Raw genomic sequence first — 20,079 nt, 5'->3', positions numbered from 1 at the left:
AACCATAAACACAGGTCCCTGGGCTTTCGATTCCAAGCCAGGGGTTCCCATGGTGCGTGTGCATGCTTTCTGGGAGATTTTGCTGTTTAAAAGTCTTCATGAAAGATCTTATACTCAAAAGCACATGCCTCCAGCTGTTGGGTGCCTGTGAATCAGATGGTCTTTCAACATCTCGTGGAATGAGTCGGAGGAATAAATAAAGTCATACGATAAGAGTGTGTGGAAACTATACAGAAATTCTAAGAGCATAGAACTTTGAAAGTGGATCTAATGAAGTACACGCCGACTTGATTTTTTTAAATAAAGAGCGCTTCGAGAGGTCCTGGAAAGCTGGCGTTGGTGCAGACTAGCTTTGGAACCCTACTTTGACCCCAGAGGAGAAATCATTGACCAGCAGTATCACCAGCCCTGGGTGAAAATGATTGATTTCAGGGACCTTTTCTAATTCCATTAAGATCCCCTCTGTATCATCTAATCCACGCAGAAGGCAGAGCGAGATGTGCTTACAGGAGGGAGCTGATAATCAGGGGTTGGCATTTTGATAAAAACAGTAACTAGCATTTTTCATCCTGTTGTGCCCAGTCTTCTCATGTGAGTCAGCATATTTGAATTTTAATCCACTACACCCTCAGGAAGGAGGTTTTTGGTTGTTGTTGTTTTTTTAAAGCAGAGGAAAGCGTTTGATGATTTTCTCAATGCCCACAGCCAGTGACTGTCACAGGACCTGAACCACCATTCCCTGATCCCAAAGCCTGCTCTCTTCCCACCAACTTGACTGGGTTTCTATCCTTCATATTTATATGCCCAGGTAAGGTTTAAAGGCTTTCTAAATGATGCCCTGGTGCATTAAAATTGACATTCAGTCTTTCCAAGGTCACTTCTCCTCCAGCGGTCAATTAATTACACAACCAGATCTGCTCTGAAGGTCACTGTAGGCAGAGCACCCTATTGTCACTTTATTCCCATGCTGGTCTGCCAACCAATGATCTGTAGGCTGGGCTGGGCTGAAACTTACCTCCCTACTATGCTGAGAGAAGGGAGTCATGCACTAAATTATTTACAGTGTTGATGTTTAAACAATTTAATAGGATAAACTGTCTGGAAGAACTTTATCACACTGAATGTAAATAACAGGCTTTCAAAGTAAAAAGGAATCTTGTCTAATTGATTTAATTAAGTTGGCCAGTAAAGTTACTGGGAAACACTGTTTACAACTGCTTCTAAGCTTCTACTGGTACTTGAACTTAAGGAATTATGCTTCCTTAAATTGGCCTATCATTAGGGATTTTCACTAATCCCCCTTTTCCTCAGCAACAGGTATTCCCAGGAGATCCCCATCCAAGTACTAACCAGGCCCAACCCTGCTTAGCTTGTGTGATTAGATGAGAGGGGGCAGGTTTAGGGTGGCGGTAGACGGGCTTTCTACTTCCATGCGCACAGGGGCAGCTCCACCCTGTCCTACACGGTCCCTGTGAGTGGACATTGACTCGGTGGCAGTGCATTTGGATTGTTTGTGTTTGTTCCTCAATCAGTGAGAATTGCATACTCTTCCTCTGTAAAACTGGATAAAAGGGTGACAAAGTGTGTAAAAATTCTATTTTCTTTTAGTTCCTGTCCACCCCCGCCCCCTTGAACGTTTTGCCCGTTACTGGCAGTATGTGAAGGTAAAATTCAGTGTTATGACGTTGGCCACGAAGCTGCTGGTGCGTGTCACTCAGCTAAGTTTGACCCAGAGCGGGTCTGTAAAGCAGTACAGAGGCCCCACGGGGTTTCCCAGCCCCTGCCCTTTACTCAGGGCAAGCCCATGTCGCTCTCCTGTGGGGCAGCTGGGGCAACTGATCACCAGCTTTCCAGCGAGTGGCTAAGCACTCATCCACCCGTCAGCAGGGCTCATGACCACAATCACAAACTTTCTGTTTGGAGGCCCTGACACGTTGGATTCGAAGACTGGTAACCACCAACCAGGGTTGGTAGGCCCATCATAATCGTGAACTTCGTCACGGAGGTGAATCTGAAACGTGCATCTTCAAAGGGTTAAAGGATGACCTTTCGGGTAGTCAATATGGAAGGGTGATTAAAAGCAATATTATTGCAAAATCGTGATAATCATATGACTTGGGTGGGACCAAACACTAGAAGCTGATCTTGGTCCTCATCATTTTGGAATTGCTCTTTGGGCCTCAAGGTAAAGCCCAGTTAGAAAGCCTGGGAGCACTGAACTCACTGGGCCGCTTCCTAATTCCCTTGGTTCAGTAAGGAGACATCAGGCCAAACTTTGTCATACACTCCGAGGCACAAATTCAGGATCACACACTAGAAAGTTGACATTGTTTGCTATTCTTTAAACAGCGTCAATATCATGACCTCAAAGGCTGGAAAACAGGCCTTCTTCCCCCATAGTTGTCTCTACTGGAGAAACTAATATAAACACCCACTTAAAGGGGGTTCCAAAAATTTCATGAAACAAAAAGAACTTCACAGACAACAGAATTTCCCCACAACTTTTCTGAGGTTCGCTTACAAATACTGAACAACTGTGCTGCATACGATTTCTTTAAATCATTCAACAGTCAAGATATCACTTTGAGGGTGAAAGTGCACCTGGCCCAACGGCTAGACAATGAATACGGGAGATGGGAGCCAGACCTGATGCATTCAGAGGATGGTGTTGGCCAGGAACAATGAAAACATCACGGACTGGCGGCAGAGGAAGGCACAGATGAGACTTGTAGACAGTATAGCCAGAATGCTCCCCCACAATGAGGGTGGCAAGACTTCATGTCGTGCACGTCACACATGACTTTAGGTGAGGCCAGTCCCTGCTTGGCAGAGGGTCACTTAGAAAGAGTGAGAACCTTGATGAGATGGATGGACACCGTGGTGACACCGTGGCTACAGTGGGGTCAAAAGTCACAACTGTGAGGATGGTTCAGGGCCAGGCAGTGTTTCATGCTGCTGGACATGGGGTCCCCATGAGTCGGAACCAACTCTACAGTACACAGCAACACAATAACAGGTAGGTAAGCAGACAGAAAGATGGATCTAGAAAAATGAGTCTGTATGAACATTTAAGTGTCTGCCTACTGGTTGCAAAGTTTGCAGATTGAACCTACTCAGAAGTGCTTCAGAAGATAGGTCTGGTCATTGGCTTCTGAAAGTTCAGTCTTGAAAACCAAACCCTATGGGTGGGAGTCCTGGTAGCATGGTGGTACACACTGGCTGTTAACCGCAAGGTCAGCAGGTTGAAACCAGCAGCAGCTCTGAGGGAGAAAGACTAGGTTTCCATTTCAGTTGGAAACTGGCAGGAGCCATTCTACCCTGTCCTATCGAGTCACGAGGAGTCTACGCAGACGTGACGGCATTGAGCTGGGCTGTCTTCATAGAGCCCGGCTGCTCTGCATAAAGGGGGTCGACCTGGGGAATAAGCCACTTGACAGTACAGGACTAGAACGTGTGTGCATGTGCCTTTCCCCCAGGATCTCATTGTATTCTCCCTGTGGATGACAAAAAGAAAATGTAGCCCTTAAATATTGGACTCTATCTTAAATCGGTCCCTGTGTATCCGAGTTTCTCATTTTCAGTTTTACATCATTTCCTAGGAAACGCCTCTTTCACGTGTCATTGAGCAACAGCTGAATAAGGAAAGCCAAGGTTCCCCTTGCTTGCCACATTCAATGACTCCCTATGACCAAAGCCCATGGTGACGTGTTTGTGCCAATGGCCCAATCATTCTTCTTCGAAGGCTGAAAGGAGGCCCTTATCAGTAGGGGCTCTGCTACCAGGGGCCATGGCTTCCTAAGTTGTGGGGAGAGGCAGCTGCCTAGTTCTTGGAAGAAGAAATGATTTAACTCTTCATACCAACAGGGATCAAGACTTTGCAGAAAAATGTGCCCCTTAAAGTGCAGGCCCTTGATTATTTCTCTCTGGTTCGTTCCACGACTGCCATTCACCTTGGGTGGATGTTGGGAGGTCTGTTTTAGCTAACCAATTACTCACCACTTATCCTTCACATCCCACAAGTTACTCAGGGCTTTCAGTAGTACTTCATGCCCTCCAAGTAAACACAGCCACGGGGTTCCCAGCAGCGGCATGATTTCTATTTGGGGGTGTGTATCTCAATGTTGGGGGTGCTGTACTGTGCAGGGTGCTTATGAGCAGATTTGGGCTTAGTCTACTAGGTGTTAGCAACACTTTTCTCCATGTGGTAAACACGTCTGTAGACATTACCAATGTCCCCAGGCTCGATCCTAATGACAACCACACGACCGATCGCTTCCTCGTTTCCAGGCATTCCCCACTCCCAGCCAAATGACTATGTTCTGCTCTCCACGATCGTCCCTCTTGCATGCAACCTTCCATGGCTCCCTACTACTTACCACTTCCCCACATTCATCCACAAGGATCCCTGAGGCATAGAGGGCTAGGTGTTGGGCTGCTAGCCACAAGGTCAGCGGTTCATAGCCATCAGTGGCTTAAGAGGTGAAAGATGAGGCTCTCTGTTCCTATATAGATTTTTAACCTCAAAAACCGTATATAGGGTCCCTGTAAGTCATTGGCGGAGAGTTTGGTTTGGGTTAGTAGTAGCTAAACCCTAACAGTGCAATGGGTTACTGCTAATCCAAGGCCAGCAGGTTAAAGTCACCAGCCATTCCATGGGAGATAGATGAGAAGTTATACTCCCATAGAGAACTGCAGCCTCAAAGCCCACAGGGCAGTTCGGCTCCGTCTTCTAGTTCAGGGCTGCTATGAGTCAGAATCAACTTGATGGCGTGCGCTGGAGTGAGCTGCTCTGAGGGAGAGATGAAGCCCTTTGCTTCTATAAAGACTTACAGTCTTGAAAACCAACCCCAGTTCTACTCTGTTCTATCGGAATGGCCGTGCATTGGGTTGGAGTCCATTTGGTGGCAGTGAGTTTGGTTTCTGGAGCAGTATATCTAAGCTAACAGATTAAAGATGGGCGGGTGTGTGTGTGTGTGTGCTTGTTCTTTGTGCAGGTGAGACCATCATCTGCCTTCCTCTTGTTACGCCACAGACTTGGTATTTAAGTCTTGTCCCCAGTCTTATTTCCAGAGTTATGATGGGTGGTGGTCATTTTATCTCTGAAGGTCTGGCAATAAAATCTATAGGGCTGATTGCTCATATCCATCCATGTAACACAAGAAACAAACAAACAAGCCATGGAATTAGCCCACAGGACAAAGGAAAGACGAGGCGGAGGAAACATGATACCCATCTAGGAGGTGATCCTGTTCACTGGCCTAATTACACGGAAATATGAAAGGGCAAGTTTTTATTAACCACGCTCTTCACTGGGCCACGAGAAACTGCAAGACTGGAAGGAAGCAGAGACAGGGTGTTCCTGAAAAGCCTCATCATCCAATTCAGGATCCAGTGGGTCAGGGGGAGACGCTAAGCATCAGAAGGCACTGAGCATCCTCATCCTTCATCGCCGCCCTATTTGGTCTGTGGGAACGGCTGAGAAGGCAAGCCGTCCAGTTTCTAGTTTTCCAAGTGTCAACGAGGAAGGGAGCAGGAAAGAGAACACGTGGGCACAGCTATTGCTCAGCAGAGGGGCTTCCCGCCGCCGCCGCGCCCTCCCGCCATTGGCTGTCCCCTCTTGTCTCTGTGAAGGAGACAGACAAGGGCAGGCAGGAGGGACTCACTCTTTCCCCTCGCACATAATTACCAAGTGACAGAAAGCAGCCTAAAGCGCATGGCCTGTGACGTTCAGGTCAGTCTTCCTTCATTATCTTCCAGCCATTTGTCAAGTAGAAAAATGATTAGCATATGCAAAGGGCACGGATGACATCACCACCAAGGGGGAGGCACTGCGGCCTTGAAAAAAAATTCTGTCTGTCCCCGGAGTGTGACTATTTCTACCTCGCCTTAAAGACACCGAGTCAGGATTGGGAAGATCATTCTGGGGAAGGAATATATAATATATATATATTAATGTGGAGGGGAACCAGGGGTCCCAATGCTAGCTCTGCGGAACTGTACACAGTAGGATACAATTTATGAAACTCACTGGACCTCCGCTTGCCCAATTTATTAAACTTGCAAGACCTCAGTTTGCACACCTGAAAACTGGGCCATGGTCTTTCTCTTAATCAACAAGTCCTGAACAGTTGGGGGGTTTGGTCTCCAGTTCTCAGACACAGGAAGAGGACCAGCCAGTGAACAGGTAATTACAATCAAGCATGAGTGAAGTGGTAAACCTGGTCACATCCAGCAGCCTCTAGGAGCTCCGGGGCATACTGGTTATGGGATGGGCACCTAACCGTCCTAAGGTGAGCAGTTTGAAACCACCAGTCAGTCCTCCGGCCGGAGATGGGCTTTCTCCTCCTGTAAAGTGTTGGGAACTCACAGGGACAGTGCTACCCTGCCCTAGGGAGGGCCACGCTGAGTCAGCACCAATGGCCGCGAGTTTGTTGTGTTTTTTTTTTGTTTGTTTGTGTGTTTTTGTGGTATGGGAATGGAGAAGACGTGGCTGGTGGGCTGGAAACTGTATGGAAGTCTAAGAACCCTCAATTTGCTTCTTTGATTTACTTATTTTAATTCTGGGAATTTCATTGTATGGTTGGAAATGCCCACAGCAAAACACAGGCCAATTAACCACTTCTGCATTCACAACTCAGGGACATAGATGACAACCACCAGGCTGCACAGCCCCCTCTCTCCTTGTTAGAGCTATTCCTTCACGGTGACTCTGAACTCACTGTCCCTCTGGTCCACAAGAGGAAAAAGTGCTGCGAGACAGTTCCAGGAGGTGGGCCCGGCCAGCCAAATGGAGCTGCTCTACCTTTCTGGCTGTCTAGGGTCACCAAGACACAGAGGAAACTAACAGTAACGAGTATGTGTATGTACACACACACACACACACACACACACACGACCAGACATCCCACTTTTGGCGGGAGAGTCCCAATTTTTAACAATTTGTCGCGCGGTGTTTTAAAAATGTCCCGATTTCTGGAAAGAATGCATGACAAGCTAGGGTATGTGGTTTTCGGCTGCCATGTGGCTATTTTGACAGGAGATGAATTTTATCAATGGTGTCCCGCTTTACCAATGTTAAAATCTGGTCACCTAAATATATATATATATATATATGGACACACACACACATATATACATGTATCCCAAGTATATACACACATATATATCTATATCTCCCATCATCCTAATAAGACATTTTTTAACAGGTAGTACTGCCTACATCCATTTTTCCACATAACCCAAATTAAAGTGGGCAGGTGTGTATCAGTCTTCAGGCTGAGTCTCGGGGTCCCTCCCTCTCCTTGGGGCTCCTCCGGCCTCTCTGCTCTCTTCACACAGGTTTCCCCAGGAGAGCATCTCCCAAGCAGGGGAGGCTTCGCTGAGCTCTGAGGTCATACTGCCTGAAAGGCAGGGTCGGATCGTGGCGAAGCCACTACCTGCCAGGTCTCCAAATAGCCAAGTTTGAGAGCATTGTACAGGTATCAATCGGGCGTCCCATGACTGAGCAGCAGCTCGGGACCAGTAACAAAGCTACTGTAGCATGGATGGAAAAACACAGTCAGGTTAACACAATGTCACTAGGATATTGGCACCTTTCCAGTGAGAAGTGGGCAGGTGTCGTTTCAGAGATGGTCCGAGTCTAGTCCCACCTCCAGGTAGAGACCGCCGGGCTTGGCTGGAAGTCCAGGTCTTCTCTGGAGATGATCTCACAAGCGATTCACAGGAGATGCTCAGGGCTTGCCCACCTGCACCTCTAGGGGGCAGCAACTTCCTGCTGTTCTCAACAGGGTGACTTGGGCCTTTGTTTCCACCAGCAGTCTCATTCCACACTTCCCTCTCCCTCCCTAAGTGAATCCCTGACAGCCTGGACAGCTTCGGGGAGATTACTGTAAACCACTTTCCCTCTTAGAAATCAGTCGATTCTTGCAGGCGAGGTACTGCGTTCTTCAGAGAGTACCAAATAAGTCTGGTCTAAAGTGAAAAATAATAGGAAGGTCTTTTCTTCCTTCCTGTCAACTGCAAAGCCTGAAGAAAAACAAAATTTCCTTTTCACTGCCCACCTCTGAGGAAAAGCAGCCCTGAGCAGAGGAATGAGCACAGAGATGGAATCGAAGAGATTTGCCATTTTGTAACATTATTAACAAAGTAATCCGCGCGTGCGTGTGCGCAATCATTGCTTTCCTAAATGATTATATAACCTGAGGTGAGCAACACTCAAGGCTTGCCAAATATACAGTAGGAGAGAGGGAAGATTGGATTATCGTAGGAAATTGGGAACTGAGACAGACGTTACCTTCTCTTCTGGTTGATCTGTCCTGATGGAAACAGAAGCAACCTGGCTGCGTCCACATCCCCAAATCTCCATTCTCTGTAGATGACCATGTTGTCCTGCAGCATTGCAACAAACTCAAAACTACCGGTGAGTCTGTTCCCACTCCCTGTAGAGCTGGGTAGAACCGTACCTGTGGGTTGAGACTGACTCTTTATGGAAGTAGAAATCCTCATCTTTTTCCGAGTGGCTGTTGGTTTCAAACTGATGGCCTTAGGGTTAGCAGCCCAACTTGTAACCACTACAGGCTCCTGTACCAAACCATAGACTCACCTACATATTTCACATGCTCAGAATTCCAGGTTGTTGTTAGAAGGACTGGCAGCTGATGGCAGCCTCATTTGAGGCTCCGGTTCAGTGTTTGTAAAGAGATTTCTTTCAGGTAAAGATAAACTTTGATTGTGAGCGGATACAGTTAATTTATGAAAACTTTTCTAAGTGATACTCTGAAAAGCATTCTTTTTTGCATTTTTTGCAAGACTAACTGAAAGCATATAGGACCAGACAACATCCATTTATTCGCTTGATGTCAACGTTGAAGTATAAGAAGCATGAAGATTAAATGAGTGGGTGACTAATTTGTACTGGAACCCAGACTTGGTGACAGAGCCTTTTGCATTTCATTGAAGGTTCATCAATGGGTTCGCCAACTTTTTCATATATCTTCTCACAATAAGTATATATGTGTGCTTTTGAATGTATGAGTTTAAAATATGTCACTTAAAAAGTCACTTCGAGCTCTTGGAGCAATTAATGATTGCAAGTCATCAAGGTCACTCTGGAAGTTTCTAAGAGAACAGGGTCTATTTTGACCAAATCTACTTCCTATGATTTATTCTACATCTAAGCGTCAGACTTGGAAAAAAACACACACTCAAATCTGTTACGATTGGGTGAGTACTCTTATCATCCAAGACATAATAAGAAATAGTGTTCCCAGGAAGAATCATACTGACGTTCACAATTCAGTGACAGCTTCTAGACCGCTGGGTGCTTGGTGCTAACATTATTGAGATGAGTGGCAGCGGTTTCATCGGGCCTGGTAAGTCTACCCATCCCCATCTGGCATGGCTTTCCTTTAGCAGAGTATCCCTTCTTCATTTCCTTGGGTCTCAGTAGGATTGTTCACCAAGCCACCCTGCCCTCTCTTTGAACAGCTAATACCAGAACTATCCGTGGTCTTACAACTAGAAGGCCGTGTGTTAAATACGGCTCCTACGCCCGTCTTAATGGCATTTCTGAAGTCCAGTTTCTCAGCTCTTCCATGCACTCCAAGACCTCCCTCATGTCCTTAAAATAGAGACCTTTTGTTGATATTGGCCACCCCGCTTCCATTACTGCCATTACTTCAGAAAAAAAGGGGTACACGGAAAGAGAAGTTCAACAGAGATCATGGCAACAAGAAAACAATGGATTTCTGTGGGGTCTTCAAACCTCTAAGAAAGTGTGACTTGTGGGCTCACCGCCCCTAGATGGCACAAACAAGTTTGCACTTAGCTGGTAACTTTAAGGTTGCCAGTTCAAACCCACCCAATGGAACAAAGGAAGTAAAGCTGAGAAAACCCTGAGGAGCATTTGGTCGACACTGACCCATGAGGTCAAGAAGAGAGGAGACCAACCAGGCAGAAGCTGAGTGAGTTCCTGTAGATTCGCTGTGAGCAAAAGTGGTGATTCTGAGTGGGTTCAAATTTTGGGGTAAATACACCACATGCTAACTATTGTGCCCTTATAAAATGGATGAAAACTAATGAATTACATAGGAGATTATTGGACATCCCTTAGTTAATCTAGTGCTAACCAAGAACCATAACACACATGCCATTTTAAGGAATGAATGACCCTCATGAACATCAGGTCAAGGATTCAAAATTGTAGCATGATACTCTATTAACATTTACATTTTCTAGCTCATTGTCCATGTGTATTTGGAGAAATCGCAATAGCTAGGGAGATGGATTATTAGCAATAGGATGGATAGGAAAGAACTGTAGAGGCATACTGAACACCCTTCTGGGGAAGACCCCGAGGATGCAGTAGGCTGAGCAGGGTTCCAAGCGTGTTTGCAAACACACTTAGCTTTGGGACTGTGTCCCCTTGTGAGTCCTTATTCTTTCAAAGACACGTTGAGAGGACAGTTTGGCTTTATGGCTAGTAGTCAGTCTCAGGACGAACACATTGATACCCTGGAAAACACTCAGGCAGACTAAGGAAGGGGTTGGCTTCTCTAAGACGGTATATAGATCTAAATCTTTATATATATATATATATATATTCATTTAAATGTGATGTACTCATTACAACATGACTAACTTTTCTCAGTGTTATCATGAGTTCCATAAGGTTCCACATGGGTCACAGTTTTTTTCCCGGCCCCATTCGGGAGCACAATGAACCCGGGGAGACAGCCATTCGGAGTGTCTCACATGATCTGGGTGCTGTTTGGGAAAAATGCAAGAAGACCTATTTAATGACTCCCTGCGTCCCCTCACTCCTCACACTTCATTGCAACATGGCCATTGTTTAAAGTACATCTGAACACTTTAGTGAGACACGGCTTGTGATGGAGGCGGGGGTGTTAACTGACCATCACATCGGCTCCCACCTTGTGTGTGTGTCAGAAAAGAACTGTCATCTGTGGGGCGTTCCAGACAGTGACCTTATGGAAACAGATCATGGGTGTGTCTTTTGAGGGGTCCCTGGCTGGGATCTCACCACCACCTCTGCCTAGTGGTGTCCTATTTGCAACGTGGGACTCTGTGTAACAGAGCACTGTATCGACAGCCAACACACAATTGAAATCACTATACAAATCTTAAAGTCATTTTCCTAGAGCCACCCATGATGACGCATTGTGCTGAGACTGGCTAAGCCCCAGTTCGAAACCACCAGCCGCTCCTTTGGGAGAAAGACGGGGTGGCTTTCTACTCCCAAGCCCAGTCGCGGTCTTGGAAACTCACAGGGAAAGTTCTGCTCTGCTCTGTTCAGCGGCTAGGCGGAGCCATCGACTCAAAGACTGCGAGTTTGGCTGTGGGTTGGCATGGACGGAGAAATATGCTCCAAAGCACAAACTCCTCAACCAGTCATTTTGTAGACAGGACCAATCGTCCCTGTGCATGTTGAAATCATGACTGGAACAGAGGTATTTGATTGTAACCACATCTGGCATCACCAGCTGACCCACGGGAACTACGGTGTGGGCCAAGCCCAGGGGAAAGACGGAGGGCTGGCAGAAGAGTCAACAAATCTCTCTTGGAAGGAGGGCAGCCAGAGAGCTCCCGAACAGCGTGCATCTACAGCAGGGCTGTCTCATGGCCCCCAGCCTGTTCTCAGAAGAGACCTGGGGGAGGGGACATCTCACCTGGTAAAGAGGGGGGAGGGTCACACACAAAAGGAGGACCGTGACAGTGATGAACCAGCACTGGGGCTGCGACAGTGGGCTCAGACGACTGGGAGGGCGGCACCGGCCATTCTGCTGTGCGTCGGGCGGGGCTACGAGGCAGAGGAATGATTGACACATACTCACCCCCCTCCAGGGGGACGAACAGAAATCGTGGGGGAAGGAGAGAGCAGGCAGTGTAAGATATGAAAATGATAATAAATTATAATTTATCAAAGGGTCGCGAGGATGGGGGTAAGGGAGGTAAAAAGAAGAGCTGTTATCGAGGGCTCAATAGAAAGTAAATGTTTAGAGAATAATGATGGCAACATAGGTACAAATACGCTTGATACAATTGACTGATGGATTGTTATAAGAGCTGTAAGATCCCCCAAGAAAGTGACCTTTTAAATAATAAACAAAACAAAATAAATAACTCTTAAAAGGAATCAACCAAAAGCAAGATCCTGACACGCCTTGTGGTTTCAGACATCAGATTTTCAGTAAAGACGGAAGAAAAAACATAGAATTCACAGACTCTTAAGAGAAAGACATCTCACTGAAGTGGTAACCTTATTGCTGAGTGTGATCTTACAGCCCTCATTCTCCTATAATTAAGAAAATGATCTACTTCAACTATTCCTTCCAATCATCTTTATTGTGCCTGAGGCAGCACCAGAGACCAACACGCTGATACGAATGGAGAGGTGAAACGGCTTCACCGTGGGCTCTTCCTGCTGAAATTCGGAGTGACAGTGAACTTAAGGAAAGTGGAGCCAAGTCCTTTAGCAAGGTCAATTTGAAGGATGACTCACAAGTCTGAAATATCCGTAATTGTCGACAAGTTCATTTGAGCAAGTAGGGAAGGAACTTAATGGCAGATACTGCATTGTATTGACGCTTTCCCCTCCCACCAAACTTTCAGTCTGGAGGGATTTCAGATGTAGCAACACCTGGAGACAAGGCGTGGCACTGGAATTCAGAACTGTACCGGGAGAACACGCCCACGGGTTCACTGCTACCGTATATACTCCAGTATCAGCCGACCCACGTATCAGGCGAGGCACCTAACTTTACCACAAAACTGCATTTAAAATATGCTGAAAAACTCAGTTGATACACAAGTATATACAATATATCAGCTGCAGCCCTTTTGTGGATCTCTGGTTAACAAATATCAATGAGCGTGTATTTCCGAGGAAAACCCAATGATAAAACTCCTGCTACTTGCCGCTCATCAAAGTGGTTACTTTAATAACTCCTCTGGATTAGACAAATCGCCGGTACCAAACATCCCAGTAATTGGAAGTTTCAAATGTATTAACATCCTCACATCCTATCATATCATAATTTCCTGCAAGTCCGGAAGGCAGTGGCAGGCTCTGGTAATTAAAACAACGTAATCAATAGTATCTATAAATAATGAGTGTGCCAGGACCTGCCAGATGATGAGGAGACATTTGTCAGGGAGTAAGTGGACAGTGAAGTCTTCGTAAGGCCATTCCTCATCTCTCTCCCTATCATCAAATCCAACAATCACTGCCCAGACTGAGAAAGGATTCTGCTGAGCTCTTAATGAATGTGAACATCCACACCAGGCAGTCCTTGTGTTTTCTTGCTCGATGCACAGGCAGACTTTCCCATGTAGCGGGAAAACCCTGAAACAGGTGGTCACAGGCCTGGGATGACATACAACCTTTTAAATTTATTTTTGTCTTGGCACTTCCAGAGAACAAAGCAACACAAGGTAGCAAATCTTATAATCCCTGGGTCTCCTCTACAGCTCTGACTCTGCTGGCTGCAACATTTAGAAATACTACATAGGGAAGTCCACCACCCTCATCTTCAAGTCTCGGATGGGCCCATGCCACATGCCTAAGAGGTTAAAAGGCTTAAGCAAGAAGGAACATTCTTATTTTTATGATAAAAACCTTCCTCTCTGAAAAGTGCCTACAAAGTCATGTCTAACATTTACAATATGCATATGAATATTTAAGTTCATCGAAGCACTGTGTGTCGAACAATAAGGCAGTAAAATGTGAAACAGCTACTTCTGCCTTCTACAAAAATGTATAAAATAGAAAACCTCCGCATCCAAAAGTGATTATTCGCAAGCAACGTGGAAAATTTGCTTAGACACTCCAAGAAGCCCGGGTTATTTTTGTGTCCATTCAATTTCAAAATCAAATGCTCTGCCATCACTCCTGTCGTTCAATTTGCAGCCAAACAACAGACAGGTCTCTGGGGAGAATGAGGAGCCCAGATAGCGCAGTGACTATGCTTTGGGCTGCTAACCAAAAGGTCGGCAGTTTGAAACCACCAGTTGAAAACAGAAGCTTTCTACTCTCATAAAGAGTTAGTCTCGGAAACCCATGAGGGCAGTTCTACCCTGTCCTACAGGGACACTATGAGTCAGCATGGACTTGATGGCAGGGAGTTTGATACAGAGAACAATAAACACGATTGATGTGTGCATACTTTAGAATTTGGAAGCATTTGTGCTGAGGGGGATACAATATCCCTAAGAACACAGTTCAGAAGGGCTAGGGAAGCAGGAATGGACATAGGAAACCAAGGGAGGAGGTGGGATGGGTGGTGTTAGATTGAGGAAATTGAAATGAATGAGATGAAACTAATGTATGAATGATGGAATGTAAAAAAGCCCTTCGCTCATTTTCCAACAAATGTTTAAAAGCAGAAAGCATGACAAATGCTCTAACTTTACTGAATAAGGAGGGTGTGGGGACTTCTGCTTATGTCCAGTGGCAAAGGAAAGAGGGGAGATGTGACAAAGACACCCCTCCTTTCGTTGTACTCTGCTTTACTGGGCTCCACAGATACTGCTTTTGCTTTTCCTTTTAACCGAGTCTGTGGCAACCCAGTGCCAAGCAAGTCCACTGGCGCCATCTTTCCAAGAGCAGGCGCTCCCTTTACGCCTCGGTGTCCCATTTTGTTAATTCTGACAAGATTCCGAATTTTTTCATAATGCGGTTGCACACTTCACAGATGGCCCTCTCGTGTGAGCAGAGCATTCCTGTGCACTAGGACACTATAAAATTAATCTGACTAGCTTTATCTCAACAGCCTCTTTTTGGACCCCACCGTCTCTGAGGTATGCCTGATAATAAAACACAAAATAAAAAGTACAGGATTGGACCTTCAAGGCCTCATGAATCCTCCCATCCGCACTGAGGGGAGAGGGTTTGGGATGGACCGAGTTTATGTCTGGCCTAGATTACCTTTCATTAACCTTTCATTCTGAAAATTAAATGAGTCTTAAAGTAATTTGATATTCTTTATTGACTTGTAAATCTATTCGGCAAGAAGTTCCCATTGCCCTTCAGTAAGCCTTGGGAGTTAGCACGTAGATCAAGTCGATCTGGCGCCGTAGCGGGCCCTCGGAAGGCTTGACGGCGCAGCCTTGCTGGGGCAGTGGTTAGCTTTCGCTGGAATGGGCATCCCGATGGATCTTTTTCAGTGTGTTCATCTGGGAGCTCTCTTCCAATTCTCTTGTCTTAGTGAGTCCAGGCTTGTGTTCACTTGTTGAAACATCACAAGAGGTACTCTAGCAATTCCTAGTGTCTTATTTTGCCACTATTTTCAATGCACCTTGACTTTTTATCTGCACTACGTTGGGCGATTGAGCATTGATTACCTTCTGAAATTGGGGTTTTTTGGTTGTTGTTTTTTCTTTTTGCTACTAATTACTTTTGATCCAGTGACTTCTAATGCCTTTTGGTATTTTTGGTGTCATTCGGTATCCTTCAACATTTCAACTCAAGACTTGGATTATTTTCATCAGTTCTTTCAACTCGAAAAGTGCCAGGTCTCTGCATACTCCATTATGATACTTAGTCTCCTTCGGTCAACCTGTGGAGTCTTCTGCTCTTGTAACTCAGCATTTCTTTCATTTGCTTTAACTACTTGACATTTAAGAACTCGCTTTACTCAATTATAATGATTGGCCTGGACACAGGAGAAAGGACCTCTTTCACTCAAAACAAATGAAATCCTTACCTGGCTTAAAGGTGATTTAAGTAAACAGTTTCCAATGGTTGTAAACACAAAATGTTGGATAACAAGATAGTCGATGAGTGAGGAATAGGTGTAAATGTATTTCCTTAGTGCGCTTCCTTACATAGACTGTGCATATATAACACATAAGTCTATCACAAACAATCTAAAATGTTATCACAGACACAGACACATCTTTCCTTACGATACTAAGCACCTTGAGGAAAGAACCCATGTTTTATCTCTCTGTCAACCTAGTGCTTCCTATGGGTCTTCTTGGGCTACAAATAATGTTGCTGAAGGCGTAACAGCTGAATTCTCTGAAGGGTAGTAGTAGTGCTTTTTGTTTATAGGTCACTTCTCTGGACAAAAGCGTGGTTTACATTTGTTAACCAAATAATGCCCTATGAATTGTGCAGCGACAAGCCGGCCGGACTCAGTCCTCTCTGAAGGAAAAGTGAAGAAACGACGGTGTACACCGGACTCCGTGCTTCCCAGCCAGTCAGGAAGAAGGAAGTCGTGGTCACAGAATTTCCTGGCTGACAATTGTGTACTTTATCAGCTTATGCCTTTCACGCGAGCGTTTCATACTCTCTGCACAAAATGAAGTTCTTTGGTGGTAAGACTTGTTCTGAGAAGGAATATACATTCCACACGACCAAGAAATGGGCCTGGTTACCCCCTTTCTTTCGTCACTGGACCAGCAGCATCATTATACGTGCCCCCATCTTTCCAGTTCAGATGGTGGACAACATGCACTAGTGACTGTAAAAGCCCACGGAGGTTGCCCAGCTTGTAGGCAGTGTGTGAGCACACGGCTGTGTACCCTGTACAGCACTTCTCCCTCTGCGAAGAAGAAAAGCATAATGTTTAACAACAGCTCTACACTATTGTGAGGGATAATTAGATTTAATGGAGGAAGAGAGACGAGCTGATTAGACACTATTCAAATCCAAAGGATCATTATTTTGTTTCTAAAAATAATCCTGACTTTTAGGTATAAAATTAATTTGGAAGTTCAATCTGTGGCAATCATCTTCCCATACTTAAAAAAATAATGGCTTTTTATCAAAATCCCATTTAAACACAGTTCAAGAAGAAAAATGGAGATCATGAATTTCCATTCATCTCACAAGTAAGGCAGTAGACAGTACCAGTTTTTCTAGCTTGCTCTCGCTCTCGTTGGCTTCTTGACTCTTCTTTTTGTACCTGCATTATGTGTCAAGAAGCTGTATTTGTGGAACGAGGTAATGTGGGTCAATAAGGATCTGCGTATACAGTTTTATTCCTATTGTATGGTGAACGTGAAAAATGTATTTGTGGTTTCAAGAATCAACAGTTGTTTTGTGGCTGAAATAATTTTTTAGGTTGTTTCTGATGTTACAGCTTAAGAACTAAAGTCACCTAAGAAAGATTATAGTATTGTCCAAAATAAAAACAAACAAAAACTCTGAATAAAGACTCTACCAGTGTTTCCCAAAACAGACAATCCTGCACCCCCTGGGGGTGGGGGTGAGGGCTGCAGAAGCAGATACCTACACTTTATCTTGGATAATGGGCTATAGCACAAAAGTATTTAAATGCTAGAGGGATGTTGAGTAGAGGGCAATCGGTCAAATAATGTGGGAACATATGGACTATACTATATATTTTCTTTTCATTAGTTTGTATTTAATGCATATATCATATCATTACATAATGGTCATAGGAAACTAATGTACAAGGAGATTGGGTTTTTTTGGGGGGGGCAGGGTGCTGTATAAATGCACATGTCAAAGTCAGGAAAATGTATCTACATATCCATTCACAAAATGAATGTAACAGGATTGCTTACTGTGAAAATTGTTACAAGAAATTAAGAGTTGATATTTGACAAAAATCTGTGTTGTTACCCAAATCTCATTAAACAGCCAGGAGTATCTTCAATAAAAGGAACATTCTCTTCTGATGTAATAAGTCATTGATAATTTCTGTAAATAGCTGTCAAGGAAATTTGTTGTTAGCTCCACCTAATTCACAATAAAAAGTTAAAAGGAAAGAAAAATTGCTGAATTCACACTTTCTTGAAAGATGATTTGAGTTGGAATGCGGCTTTCTTAATATTGATTCAAAGCTGTCTCAAAGAGGAGGGCAAACTCCAGTGAAGAGATGCATCAGTATAGAAAAACAAGTCCTCATGTGGCTCTCTTCAAATTTCCCCTGTCACTTTCTAGTATGCAAAACTTAAAGAGTTTATACTCACCAAGCAAATTTCTGATTATTCATCCGATTTCCACGCACCCTCGATACTGGTGATGGATGTACCCTGTAGGCAGAGGAGAGGAACCCAATCAGTGGAAAAACGTATTTCCAATTCCAAATGAAAAGAAACGAGGCATCTGGTGTATAAATCAATCTCTCTAGTATTCCCTGGATAGGAAATTTCCTTGAATTTGATCATCTCTTCGTGAACTTCTATGCCTGCAGGCCTGCATCTCTTCCCATCTTTATCACTCTTAATGAAGCCTGGATTTCCCATCATGCTCGTTGTGAACACCTCCAGAAGCAAAGTAAAACAAAACCAAATTCAAGCCAATACCAACTCATAGCTACCCTACAGGACAGGGGAAAACTGGCCCTACATTTGCACAGGCGTAGAATGGCTGGTGGTTTCGAACTGCTGACCTTGCGGATTTCAGCTTGATGCATAAGCACACCCCTGGAGACCCTCCCCCAGAAGCAGGACCACTTTAAAAAAGTCAAAAACACCCCACAAAAAAACAGTTTCATTCCATGTGTTCCTGCAATTCAGGTCTTACTAAGAGAAAGACTTACTTTTGGAATACATAGGGCATCGCAAGAGAATGTTATTTATAAACTCCTAGGAGGAAGAAATCCTTACCAGCTATCGTGCTGGTCTCAGTACTTCTTGCCCCACTCCCCCTATGTACATCAAGGATTCTTATGGGTTTCTGCAAGAAATTCTGTAGAACCCCCATGGGGTTGCAAGGGTTTCTGGGAAATGTAGTTCCAAGGTGTTGGCGTGGACTCTATCCATGCTCTATCTATCCAAATCGCCCTTGCCCTGTCTCATCTCCAACAGAAAAGCTATTGTATACTTAATTTTAGCCAGGTATAGGGTGGTTACGAGTTAAGTAAGACCACCTTCAATGAGTCCTTTCTAATTCTAGCTCCCAAGACCATCTAAATACCGATGCACCCTGCAACATCTAGACTTAAAACTCTTTTAAGAAGCAAGACCCAAACCCAAACCCAATCTGCCATCCGAGGGACCCTACATGACAGACTCGGTTAGAAATAAAAGCCAGCTCGCATAGGGTTTGCAGGATGGGAGCAGACAGCCTTTTCCTTCACCCAAGGGGTGGTTGGGGGTTTCAGCTGTCAACTGATGCCAGTGCCAATCAGGGCTCCTTGGAAAGCAAGGGCTTGCTCCCAGGCACATTAGCCCTAGCTTCCTGTATGTATCCTTGCTGCCAACTTTCTATCGTCATAGGGTTTATAAGATGTAGGTACTTTTTGAGCTTGTTACTGTCACTCACCATGCTTCAGATATTATATATACGAGACACGACGGAATTTTTTTAAAATGGGGGAGGGGCTTTTAGAATGGGTTTAAAGTCGAGTTGGAACCAACAGCACCAAAGTTCATTAAAGCGCCAGTCCTTTGTGGCACTACTTACAAAGTGACAATCATTTCAAAACAACCAGGTTCTTCCTTCTGCCTTTCTGTAAATTCAGAACAGGGGCACTTTGCCCCAGGAAGGCTTACTTCTTCCAACGCCCCTTATTAACATTCTTTTCTTCCCAGCACTTCTCAATGGAGGTGGCAGCTGAGCTGCTGGGCACAGAGTCTCTGCTCCTCATGGGGGAGGGGGTGTTAATTATGCAGAAAGATGGACAGAGGCCAGCCAGCCCCTCTGGTGAAAGGTCTCAGTCAAGCAAGGCCCACTTCCTGCTGTTTTGCAAGTACAAGGATCACCTGTTGGTCTTGGCTTTGGGCCAGGCTGGGGCCCAGCGGAAATGACAGACTCAGCCAGAAATGAAAGCCAGCTCAGATTCCAGTGTCCCAAATTGGGGGCCGGTGGGTGAGAGAAAATGTGCAGTAAGAAAGCACTCGGACGATGCTTTCTTTCCATCTTCCTGCCTGTATGCTTGGAATAAGTAACTTCCAAAGAGACATCTGAGCCCCAAATCATTCTTGTTCTTACCTGCAGAGAATGCACACAATCCTTTTGACCTGCCCTTGTCCCCAAGCCTACAAGACTCTAAGGACTAACCAGCCTCTGATGCTCCTCCCGCCCTGCATCCTTTTAAACACCACCGCCCTCTCCTTAAGCAAGGAAGCCGGGTTTCTGTTCAT

General features: G+C 45.0%; 1 protein-coding gene across 4 annotated transcripts in view; it reads right to left on the bottom strand.

Moving 5' to 3' along the window:
* Positions 1-20,079, bottom strand: part of KLF12 (KLF transcription factor 12) — a 519,184-nt gene that overhangs the window by 69,113 nt on the left and 429,992 nt on the right. For all 4 annotated transcript variants that reach the window (XM_075562976.1, XM_075562978.1, XM_075562975.1 and 1 more), the window contains one exon: positions 17,962-18,024. In XM_075562976.1, the coding sequence (XP_075419091.1) occupies positions 17,962-18,024 (63 nt within the window). The remainder of the gene's footprint in view (positions 1-17,961; positions 18,025-20,079) is intronic.

This window comes from Tenrec ecaudatus, chromosome 11 (assembly GCF_050624435.1).
Source record: "Tenrec ecaudatus isolate mTenEca1 chromosome 11, mTenEca1.hap1, whole genome shotgun sequence".
Lineage (NCBI taxonomy): Eukaryota > Metazoa > Chordata > Mammalia > Afrosoricida > Tenrecidae > Tenrec > Tenrec ecaudatus.
Note: the sequence above shows the minus strand (reverse complement) of the source record. Positions and strands in the feature narration are given on the sequence as shown.